The sequence below is a fragment of the Scardinius erythrophthalmus genome (genome assembly GCF_964197995.2).
Source record: "Scardinius erythrophthalmus genome assembly, chromosome: 7".
In the NCBI taxonomy this organism is placed as follows: Eukaryota; Metazoa; Chordata; class Actinopteri; order Cypriniformes; family Leuciscidae; genus Scardinius; species Scardinius erythrophthalmus.
In genome coordinates, this window is record NC_138227.1 from 49054885 (window position 1) to 49067326 (window position 12442).

Genomic DNA, 12442 nt, shown 5'->3' on the forward strand with positions numbered 1-12442 from the left:
AATAGAAGATGAAGTGCAGGTAGAGATATCAGGCAACAGTAGAATAACAGGCTCGGCAACACAGGACTCAGTGGGCAGACAGCAACGGACGAACCGCAGACAATCCTCAGAACAGGCAGACGAATCTCGGAACAGGAATACAGGAACTAGTGTCCGATCCTCGGAACAGGCAGACGAATCTCAATACAGGAACTGGAGCAAGGGAGAGAAGACTGTGAGCTGAGCCTGAGAACCTCCACAACCATCTGACAAAGACAAGACGAGGTGACAAACAATATATAGGACATTCTCATTCAAAACAGCTGGCGCTGATCAGCTCATCAGCGATAACGAGCCGTGCTGATGAGCCGCGCCCATTCATACAACACACACACACATAGCAAGGGCGAGTCAATGAATCCATGAACCGTGACAGTACCCCCCCTCCTAGGAACGCCGCCTGGCGTTCCCAGACACCCTTACCTGTCGATTGTAATCATCGATAAGGGAGTGATCCAGGATGTCCCTAGCAGGAACCCAACTTCTCTCCTCCGGACCGTAACCTTCCCAGTCCACCAAGTACTGGAATCCGCGTCCCCTCCGCCTTGAGTCCAGTATACGATTGACCGAATAAGTAGGTTCCCCATCTACGAGTCGCGGCGGGGGGGGGGGGGGGGGGTTAATGTGGGCAGGCGGATTAATGTGAGAACGAAATACGGGCTTAATTTTGGACACATGAAAGACGGGATGAATCCTCCTGTACACTGGAGGGAGGTTGAGGCGGACTGCCACCGGACTAATGATCTTGGTGACGGTAAACGGGCCAATGAATTTGGGAGCAAGTTTATTAGAAACGGAGCGGAGAGGAATGTTCCTGGTTGAAAGCCACACTTTTTGACCAACGACGTATATAGGGGGCTTGGACCGGTGGCGATCGGCTTTAGCCTTGGTGCGCGCCCCCACCTGGAGTAGAGTCTCACGGGCTCTAGTCCATGTGCGGTGACACCTCTGGACGAAGGCGTGAGTGGAGCGACTTCGGATTCCAGACTGGGAAAAATTGGTGGCTGGTAACCTACACTACATTCAAACGGAAATAGGCCCGTGGACGACACTGGTAACGTATTGTGTGCGTACTCCACCATAGAAAGTTGCTGACTCCAGGAGGAAGGATTCTTGGAGACCAAACACCGCAACACCCTTTCCAAATCTTGGTTGGCTCTCTCGGTTTGACCATTGCTCTGGGGGTGAAACCCTGAGGACAGACTGACAGTCGCTCCCAGTAACTTACAAAACTCTCACCAAAATTTGGACACAAACTGGGGTCCTCTGTCAGAAACCACGTCTATCGGGAGGCCATGTAAGCGAAAGGCGTGATCAACAACAGTCAACGCTGTCTCCTTGGCTGAGGGTAATTTGGGCAAGGGAATAAAATGAGCCGCCTTCGAGAACCTTTCCACCACAGTCAAAACGACCGTATTGCCCTGAGAGGGTGGGAGGGCGGTGATAAAATCTAGCGCTATGTGGGACCAGGGTCTCGAAGGGACAGGCAGCGGTTGAAGTAACCCATCTGGGGGTCGATTGGAAGTCTTAACAGTGGCACAAACCGAGCAAGCCAAAACAAAACCTGTGAATGTCACGAGCCATCAGTGGCCACCAGAACCGTTGCTTGACTAAAAAACTAGTGCGATTAACTCCTGGATGGCAAGCTACGTTGGAACAATGACCCCACTGAATGGCGTCGGACTGTAATCCCTCCGGCACAAACAAACGATTCGGTGGGCAACCGGGCGGAGGCGTTACCCCTTCTAAGGCCGATTTGACCTTCGACTCGACCTCCCATGTGAGTGTGGAGACAAATAGGGTCTCGGGTAAAATGCACTGGGGAGTAGACGGGCGATCGGAATGGTCAAAAATACGCGATAAAGAGTCGGGTTTGATGTTTTTGGAACCCGGGCGGTACGAGAGAGAAAAATCAAAACGACCGAAAAAAAGTGCCCACCGAGCCTGCCTGGAGTTCAATCTTTTGGCGGTTCTGATATATTCCAGGTTCTTATGATCGGTCCAGACGATAAAAGGTACCCCCGACCCTTCTAACCAGTGACGCCATTCTTCCAACGCTAACTTAACTGCCAACAACTCTCTGTTACCAATGTCGTAGTTACATTCGGCAGGCGATAAACGACGGGACAAAAACGCGCAGGGATGCATCTTGTCGTCTGTGGGAGAACGCTGGGATAGCACTGCTCCTACCCCCACGTCTGACACATCGACCTCCACCACAAACTGACGTGACGGATCAGGGGCTATAAGGATGGGGGCTGAAACGAAGCGGCCTTTCAGTTTAGCAAACACAGCCTCAGCTGTGTCTGACCACCTGAACGCCGTTCTGGGGGAGGTCAAGGCAGTCAGAGGTGCGGCTAGTTGGCTGAAGTTGCGAATAAAACGCCGGTAGAAATTGGCAAACCCCAGAAACCTCTGTAGGGCCTTACGGGAATCTGGGCTTGGCCACTCCACCACAGCCTTAACCTTCTCAGGATCCATTCGCATTCCCTCAGACGAAATGATGTACCCTAGGAAAGGAACAGACTGTGCATGAAAAGCGCATTTCTCCGCCTTGACAAAAAGACCATTCTCTAGCAACCTCTGAAGCACTCGTCTGACGTGTTGAACGTGCTCCTGGAGAGACGAAGAAAAAATCTATATGTCATCCAGGTAAACATATATGAACTGGTCTACCATGTCTCTCAACATGTCGTTGATGAGTGCCTGGAAGACCGCTGGGGAGTTGGAAAGCCCGAACGGCATAACCAAATATTCAAAGTGCCCCCTGGGGGTGTTGAACGCGGTCTTCCATTCATCCCCCTTCCTGATGCGAACCAAATGATATGCATTACGTAAATCCAATTTTGTGAAGATTGATGCTCCCTGCAACCTCTCGAAGGCTGAAGACATCAACGGCAAAGGATAAGTATTCTTTACCGTGATGTTATTCAACCCCCGGTAATCAATACAAGGTCGCAGGGAACCATCCTTCTTCCCCACAAAAAAGAATCCCGCCCCCGCTGGAGAAGAGGAAGGGCGGATGAATCCAGTTGCTAGAGAATCATAAATATATTTCTCCATAGCCTCCCTTTCTGGAACAGAAAGCGAATATAACTTGCCCTTAGGCGGAGATGTACCTGGCAGTAGATCTATAGCACAGTCATAGGGACGATGCGGAGGAAGAGAAGCAGCCCGAGACTTACTGAACACTTCCTTCAGGTCGAGATACTCTGGTGGCACGTTAGACAGATTCACTGGCTCCTCCTGCAACACAGAACAAGAAACAGACGGAACAACAGACGAAAGACATGAGGCATAACACTGATTACTCCAAGTGGACACGGAGTTCTGACCCCACTCTATCCTGGGTCCGTGTTTCACCAACCACGGATGACCCAGGACAATGGGAGCATGAGGTGACTGAGTGAGGTATAGTGAGGTCCTCTCAGGGTGGTTACCCGAGGTGATAAGTGTGATTGGTCCAGTGGTGTGAGTGATGCCCGGAAGTTCCTGTCCATTTAGTGCGTGGATAGTGATACTGTGCTCCAGAGGTGTGATGGGGATGTGAAGTTTCTGTGCCAAGGAAAAGTCCATCAGATTCCCCTCCGCTCCCGAATCCACCAGCGCCTGGCTGTTGAAGGCGTGGTCTGCCCACTGGAGTCTCACCGGGAGGAGGGTGGCGTTCGAGGGTCTGGTCAAGGATATCCCGCCCGACAGTAGCCTCCGTCCTACCGCCGGGCTTGGCCTTTTAAAGGACAGTTGGAGAAGACATGGCCGGCCTCTCCACAGTAGAGACACAGACCTCTCGAACGGCGATGTTCTCTCTCCTCCCGGGAGAGCCGAGCTTGACCTACCTGCATGGGCTCAGGATCGTTCGAGGGGCTGACCGTGTTCACTCCCCTGAAACTGGGAAACTCAGCGAAATCCTCCACTGGAGTCCGGAACGACCGATTAGCTCTCTGTTGTAATCGTGCATCGACTCGTAACACCAGTTCAATCAGTTCATCAAGAGTCTTGGGTAAATCCAACGTGTAGATCTCCTTTTGAACACGATCAGCCAACCCATGCAGGAACAAGTCCCACTGCGCCTCCTCGTTCCATTTGCACTCGGCGGCCAACGTCCGGAACTGGATGGAATAGTCGGAAACCGAGTTGTTGTTCTGTCGGAGATCGGCAAGTCGGGGAGCCGCCTCGCGTCCGGCGACCGCGCGATTGAACACGCGGCTCATCTCTTGCTCGAGTGCTTGGAACGAGGAGCAGCACAGATGTTGATTCTTCCACACCGCTGTTCCCCACAGAGCCGCGCGTCCAGATAACAGTGTCATCACTAGTGCCACTTTACTCTCCTCAGAGGAAAACGTCACAGGCTGAAGAGAGAAGTAAATCGAACATTTGGTTAGAAAAGTTCGGCACATATTCGGTTCTCCAGAATACCTCTCGGGGGTGGGGATGCGCGGCTCTGGCCGGTTGATGTTGAGATTTTCCGGGGGAACAGGCGGGGGCGGTGCTGGCGCAGTGGGACCTCTCAGACGTTGTAATTGAGAGGTGAGCTCGGACACCTGCGTTACCAGAGCCTGTATCGCCCGACCCGAGGCACCGATCTGTTCATCCTGACGGTCCATGCGGGCGTGATTACCGGCATACATCTGCTCCAATGTGGCTGCACTCGCTGAATCCATGATCTGGTCAGATGGTTCTGTCATGGCACGAAGGAAAATCAAGGATTCAATAGCAAGTGAATACTGGTGTTTATTAACACAATAGAAGATGAAGTGCAGGTAGAGATATCAGGCAACAGTAGAATAACAGGCTCGGCAACGCAGGACTCAGTGGGCAGACAGCAACGGACGAACCGCAGACAATCCTCAGAACAGGCAGACGAATCTCGGAACAGGAATACAGGAACTAATGTCCGATCCTCGGAACAGGCAGACGAATCTCAATACAGGAATTGGAGCAAGGGAGAGAAGACTGTGAGCTGAGCCTGAGAACCTCCACAACCATCTGACAAAGACAAGACGAGGTGACAAACAATATTTACATTTCATCACGGCCGGATGAAAACGCTAAATTATCTAAATCGACAGAGTGTCTTAAAGATATAAAAGATTGGATGACACGTAATTTTCTTTTATTAAATCCAGACAAGACAGAGGTAATACTTATCAGTTCAAAAAACCGCCCACAAAACCTCTCACACTACAACTTTAACATAGTAGGATGTCCTGTTACTTTATCCTCTACAGTAAAAGACCTGGGTGTTATACTAGATTGCAACCTGTGTTTTGAAAATCATATTTCATATGTTACAAAAACAACCCTTTTCCACCTTAGAAACATTGCTAAGCTACGTAATATCCTATCAGTTTCTGATGCAGAAAAGTTAGTTCATGCATTCATGACCTCGAGACTAGATTACTGTAATGCTTTATTAGCTGGTTGTCCTGCAACCTCAATAAACAAGCTACAGTTAGTCGGATGGGCTCTAATCCGCTAGGATGGACCATAGGTAGTATGTCAAGGCATACACTATTAATGTTTGCACTGTGTACCTGTGTATTTTGTGTGCAGGTTAGCTGCTCTGAAACTAACTGGATTAGCTGACAGCAGAAAATCGTGGAAAAACATCAGCCAACTGGAAGCAATCCTTTGTGGAAACAGAGTGAAAACCATTGGTAGTCATCTTAAATGAATGAACTGTTCTATTGCAAATAAATTACTGTCTGTACTGTAGCATAAGTTCTGACACAGCATGCTTTGCAGATTACATTCAGGAGCACTGGGATGAGGACGAGTTCTTTGGCTACCAGTTTCTGAATGGCCTCAATCCCATGATGATCCAGCGCTGCTCAGCTCTGCCCACGAATTTCCCCATCACAGATGACATGGTCAAAGACTCACTAAGAGGGAGCAGCTTGGAGCAGGAGATGAAGGTACGCTACTTGCTTCTGGCAATGATGGGCGAGTTCTTCTCGAGATTTGGAATGATTGGGTCTGGTTTGCTTTGATTTTGCCTAATTTCCTGTGTTTTTTCATTATTTGGTGTGATCTACCCCCATACACAGAAAGGGAACATCTTCCTGTCTGACTATAAGATGATGGACGGGCTGGTGGGGAATGTTGTCAGTGGCAGGCAGCAGTATCTCACGGCTCCCCTGGTCCTGCTGTACTGCAACCCTCATGGCATGATGCTGCCCATCGCCATTCAGGTGCGTATCTTGTATTCGAAGTGCAGAAATCCTCGGGTTATGAATATAACCTTGGCTCTTTGAGGGAGAACACAAGACATCACCCTGTATGGGACATCGCTCCTTGAGCATGTAGAGGGATTAGAATTGGCTTCAGCTGGGAAATGCTCAAGAAGCAAGGGAGGGGGGTTTATTAAATTAAATACAGATAAATAAATCTTGAAAGACGAGGTAAATGACCAAATTATTACAAAGAAACAAAGAAAAGGTGAAATGTACAACTGAAGAGTTGGCAAAAATGTCTGAGTGATTAAACATTAAATAAACCTTTTTAAAGATGTCAGCGTCTTTATAGAGTAATTATGACAGAAGCCATGGAAATCCTTTCTCATTTTCTTAAAGAGAGAAAAACAATAACCCAGATTCCCTCAGAAACTGTTTGTACCATTTTCACGGGTGTTCAAATTTAATCTGCACAGTTAAGGCAACAGCCCAGCAAAGACAATCCCATCTTCCTCCCAACGGATTCAAAGGCCGACTGGAAACTGGCCAAGATCTTCGTCCGAAACGCAGAGTTTGGCGTGCACGAGGTGGACTTTCACCTGCTGAGGACTCACCTGCTGGCAGAGGTGTTCACCGTGGCCACGCTGCGCAATCTTCCCTCTCCACACCCTCTCTACAAGGTATTGAATCTGTCGTGCATGAGTGGGTTTGACGTGTGAACGGTGAGGTTCAAAATTCTTTAATTTTTGCATTTCAAAACTCACACACTCATACTGTATTCAAACATTACATTATAAAATTAGAACATATATAAACCCACAGACGTATATATATATACAGTATATATATATATATATATATATATATATATATATATATATATCAGAACCATCACATCATCATAAATGGTGCATAAAAACATCATTAACACACCATATTTCAATAAAACAACTAACATAATTTACAGTATTATAATATGCATACTCCACTTTAAGCCTTCCTGCCACTAATCTCCTAAACATAACTTAAGGATCCGTAGATGCAAATTGTAAGCCTTTGTTCTTTCTAGTCTTCCACACTGCCAATGTTGCAGTCCCAATCAGATAACTTAATAAACACACTTTCTTCCTCATCACAAATCCATACTTTAACCCTCCAATGAACACTGATCTGAGAAATCCTCACTAAATTCCCTGAACCATTCCTTAAGAAGTTTAAAAAGACTTTGTAGTCTTGCACATCTTAAAAACAAATGTTTCAAATCCTCCTCTTCACCACAAATCCTACATTCCCCACCCACTGCTGGATTCAAGTGTGCCACATTGAGGAACCTCAAAAGACAAGACTGAACAAGACCTTCCAGATCTCCCTTACTTGCGAGAGCTATTTTGCTATTTTTATCTTTGTTTATTTGTTCTATATCTTTATTTGTTCTATGTCTTCCCAGTTAACTTTGAAATCCTGCATTATTATTACCTATTTATCAAAATTGCAATTTGTCAGCATATTTTGTAACTTTTCATAGAAATCAGTATTTGAGTTGGGTGGGCGGTAAATTACAATGAGGCTAAAAGACATCTGTGGTGATAAAATTATTTACAGTTTGCCAAGTTTATCTCCTCACATTGACTACTGTTCTTTATATACACCATAACTCCCCCTCCTTTAGATTTCACTCTGTCACGTCTGTAGATTTGGTAGTAATGATAATTATGGTAATTATGGTCTGCTACCATATTTGCAGCTGGTGGTGAATTAGCCTGGAGCTAGGTTTCAGACAAGCAAAGATAATCTAGATTCGATTCTGTTAAAATATACTGAATTTGATTAGAACAATCTGAAAAACATGATACAAAAGGCAGGAGAATGCTGAGAGTGCTTCTTGGGTATAAATATATATATATATACCTCCGGTGCTCTTCAGTCAAGGGATCCACATATATTTTGAGATAAAGGTCTGAGGCACTCAGGAGGATGAAGATTAAAAAGCCTTTATTAATCCATGGCTAGTATAAAAATAAAAACATGCCTACGCGTTTCAGCCAACAAGGCTTTCGTCAGGGCTTGAAGTGTTTTGACAAACAGCTCACTTCCTTATTAAGACCAGTAATCAATAACAGCTGCTTAGTTTGAGCAGGTAAGAAGTCACATGATTGAATGATTAGTGTCACAATAATTACTTACAATCATTAGTCCTGTTAAATTTTAACTACAGAGAAAAGGCATATATTTCTACTAAGAAAAAAAAAAAAAAAAAAAAAAAAAACAAGCCTTAAATAATTAAACTAGTAAATCTAACTACAAAAAAACATTTCTACAAAAAAAAAAAAAAAAAAAAAAAAAAACAAGCTTTAAATGATTAGACTAGTAAATCTGACTACAAAGAAAATACATTTCTACAAAGATTTGAAAAAAAAAAAAAAAAAACAAAAAACTTTTAATCATTAAACTAGTAAATCTGACTACAAAAAATACATTTCTACAAAAATTAATAAAAATATAAAGCCTTGTTGGCTGAAACGCGTAGGCATGTTTTTATTTTTATACTAGCCATGGATTAATAAAGGCTTTTTAATCTTCATCCTCCTGAGTGCCTCAGACCTTTATCTCAAAATCTGAAAAACATTCCATTTCCTGTTTTTTTGTAGACCATTTCCCGTGTTGACAAGTTTGTCTTCCGGGTATAATTGAGCTATTGTTTGGATTAGCTTTATATCCCTTTGGAGTTAGAGTTTGTGAGCTATCACTTGCAGTATTTGACAAAAATTATAGTTTCTGGTGATCCGATGCATCTTGAGCGCTTAGCACGCTGGTATCCCGACTCCCGAAGACGTTCGTGGCAGAGGAAGTGCACGCAGCTCCACACAGGTAGACACGCCATGCCCGGTCCCAATCTCCATCCAGCCAGCCGTCACGTCCACGTCAGGCACTGGTGTCTCCACGGCACTCGTCGGAGAGACAAAATCACACCTCTTTTTCTCTTTTTGTTACCATTTTTAGTTTCTGTTCGTAAAAATTCTAATGACTATAATGAAATTGTGTAGATTTTTTTTGTGTGTTATTTAATATGATTATTAATTAAATATTTGTTGCTTTTGACTTCATTTGTAGTGGTTCACTACAACATTCAAGATAGTTATAAGTGTCGTCGGAGTAACCAGTGGTGAAACATTAATAAAATCATCACTTTTATTACAACACCACAATTCCGTTGATAATGAGCGCCAGGCCTTTTGGAGAGCAGAGCTGACTCATCTATAGCCTATGAACACAGACTACACAGAACATTAAGTTCATGAGGGGTCACTAATGTCTTACTCAAACCCATTCACCTCCCTGTAACAATTCTCTTAAAAAATGTAATAATTCTGTAATTCAGGTAAAAATAACTGGAATGGTGTACAGGTACACACACGCAGGTGCAATAACGCACACACTCACAGACAATAAATAAAAATTCATTCTTCATTCATATATTTTATCTTCAAAGAATTTGAAAGCAGGGAATACTAATCTCTTACTTACTTTTCCTTCTGTAGCTCCTCTTTCCTCATATCCGATACACGCTCCAGATCAACATCATGGCCCGGAATCAGCTGATATCCAAGGATGGGGCAATTACAATGGTATGCATATGTCATGGTTGCAGAGGCACTAACACCATGTCCTAACCAGACGCGATGCAATAAGATTCCAGGACAAATAATTTGTCTGTCCACACTAGACGTGACGCGACTGGGAGATGCGTCAATCTATCAAAACCAACAGCCAATCAGAACAGCGTGTGAGCGGAGTCTCGCAGCAAGTGCACAGCACCAGAGAGTAATCTTGAAGGCAATCGCAAGAAAATGGATAAGTAACGTACTCGGTTACCTAACGTAACCTCGGATCTCTCTAGAAGAGGGAACGAGTATTGCGTAAGTTGCTTACGCTATGGGTAAAGTCATCTTTTCTCGAGATCTGAAGTCAAAAATTATCCTTAATTTTGTATTTATTGTCAACGCAGTGCGGCAGCCAGCAGACCATAGCAGGCTGTATAAGCGTGCTCATTGGCTGACCTGCGGCAACTGCAGCAGCCTATCGGTGAGCCCTGCGTGACGTCACGCCCAGTGAGGGTGCTTCGCGCCCTTCACGCGTCACAGCCCGCCAGAATGGGTGTGGCTAGCGTGTATAAAGGAAGGGCTCACAGGCTGGAAATCTGGTTTTCATAGAGTGAAGCGAATAAGCTCGTGGCGCGACACGGCAGGTTACGCAATACTCGTTCCCTCTTCTAGAGAGAACCGAGGTTACGTTAGGTAACCGAGTATGTTCTCTTACGAGAGGTTCTCTCGTATTGCGTAAGTAGCTTACGCTACGGGAACCCCTTGTCAACGCCGTGCGCGCCGAGCATCCATTGCATGAGTCCCAGGAGAGCCCGGGGTACACAACATGCGGGAACAGGCATTTGGACGCATAAGCTGCTGCGATAGCGTACACTATCCATCTGGACAGGCTATGTTTCGAGGCAGCAAGACCTTTAGTGCGCCCACCAAACAAAACAAAGAGCTGCTCAGAACGCCTGAAGGCGGTGGAGCGTGTGATGTAAGCTCTCAGCGACCCTGACGGGGCATAGGAGGTTATCACTGTCCTCGCTATCGGATGCTGGCAGAGCCGATAGGGAGATGATCTACGCCCTAAAGGGAGTGCCAATCGCCTTGGGGACGTAACCGTGTCTCGGTTTGAGGATGACTTTAGAGTCATTTGGTCCAAACCCGAGACATGTGGGGCTAACGGATAGCGCGTGTAGACCCCCCCCCCCACGCGTGTAAACGTGTGTAGACCCCCCACACGTTTTACTGATGACAGAGCTATCAGAAAAACGGTTTTGAGCGAGAGGTATTTCAGATCCACGGATTCTAACGGCTCAAAGGGAAAAGCTTTCAGGGCCTCTAGGACCAAAGAAAGATCCCACATAGGAACTGAAGGTGGCCGCGGGGGGTTCATCCTCCTGGCTCCTCTAAGGAAGCGGATGATGAGCTCGTTCCTTCTTATCGCACGTCTGCGCGTCGTCTCTGCGAACGCTGCAATAGCCGCGACATACACTTTGAGCGTGGAAGGGGACCTGCCCTTGTCCAACAGCTCTTGCAGGAAGGAGAGCACGCACGAAACCCCACACGTGCGTGGATCCAGGCTCTTAGTAGCGCACCATTTGGAGAACACTGACCATTTAGACGCGTAGAGTCTTCTCGTGAAAGGAGCTCTAGACTGTGTGATCGTGTTCACGACCCCTTCTGGCAGATCAGTGGGTATCCGTTGATTATCCACGCATGCAGAGACCAGCGCTCTGGATGGGGATGCCAAATTGATCCACCGGCTTGAGAGAGAAGATCTCTCCTCACCGGGATCGGCCATGGGGCTACGTGCGACAGCCTCACCAGTTCTGGGAACCAGGTTTGGTTCTCCCATCGCGGGGCAATGAGGAGCACTGAGTGGCGTGTTTCCCTGATCCTCTTGATTACCTGTGGTAGCAGTGAGATCGGAGGGAAAGCATACAGCGGGCGACTGGGCCAGGTTTGGGCCAGCACGTCCTCGCTCTTCAAGAGGAATCTCGGGCAATGACCGTTGTCTTTTGACGCAAAAAGGTCGACTTCCGCTTTGCCGAAAAGGCGCCACAGTGACTGGACTGTCTGAGGGTGCAGAGGCCATTCTCCCAGGGGAATGTTATCTCTGGACAGTCTGTCTGGGTCGACATTCATGTGGCCCGGTACGTGCGCGGCTCTCAGTGAGCGCAACGAGTGGTAAGCCCACACAAGAAGGCGTTCTGTCAGTTGCAGAGATTCCTGGATCTGACACCGCCCTTGTGGTTCACGTAGGACACCACGGACATGTTGTCCGAACGGACTAGAACATGGTGGCCCCGTATGTGTGGGAGGAAACGTTTGAGTGCGTTCTCGACCACTATTATCTCCAAACAGTTTATATGGAGGCATTTCTCCTGGTCTGACCACAGGCCAAAGACCGGTCTGCCCTAGAAAAGAGCGCCCCAACCTAAGTTGGAGGCGTCTGTCGAGATAACTTTTCGGTGCGAGATGGCTCCCATTGTCACTCCCCGCTGGTACCAGTTGGCCGCGAACCAGGGTCTCAGTGCTGAAACGCAGCTCTGAGTCACTCTCAAGAATGGCCTGTGACGGGGTATAATCTGGATCTGAAAGTATGTGTCTTTCAGATCGAGAGAAATAAACCAGTCCCAC

General features: G+C 46.7%; 1 protein-coding gene across 1 annotated transcript in view; it reads left to right on the plus strand.

Moving 5' to 3' along the window:
* The window catches only part of LOC308693231 (hydroperoxide isomerase ALOXE3-like), a gene marked incomplete at both ends in the record, with an annotated part of 44577 nt that overhangs the window by 6734 nt on the left and 25401 nt on the right, over nt 1–12442 (plus strand). Inside the window, 5 exons of the mRNA XM_081370024.1 lie at nt 5593–5696; nt 5785–5954; nt 6087–6230; nt 6689–6892; nt 9752–9838. Of these exons, the coding sequence (XP_081226150.1) occupies nt 5593–5696; nt 5785–5954; nt 6087–6230; nt 6689–6892; nt 9752–9838 (709 nt within the window). The remainder of the gene's footprint in view (nt 1–5592; nt 5697–5784; nt 5955–6086; nt 6231–6688; nt 6893–9751; nt 9839–12442) is intronic.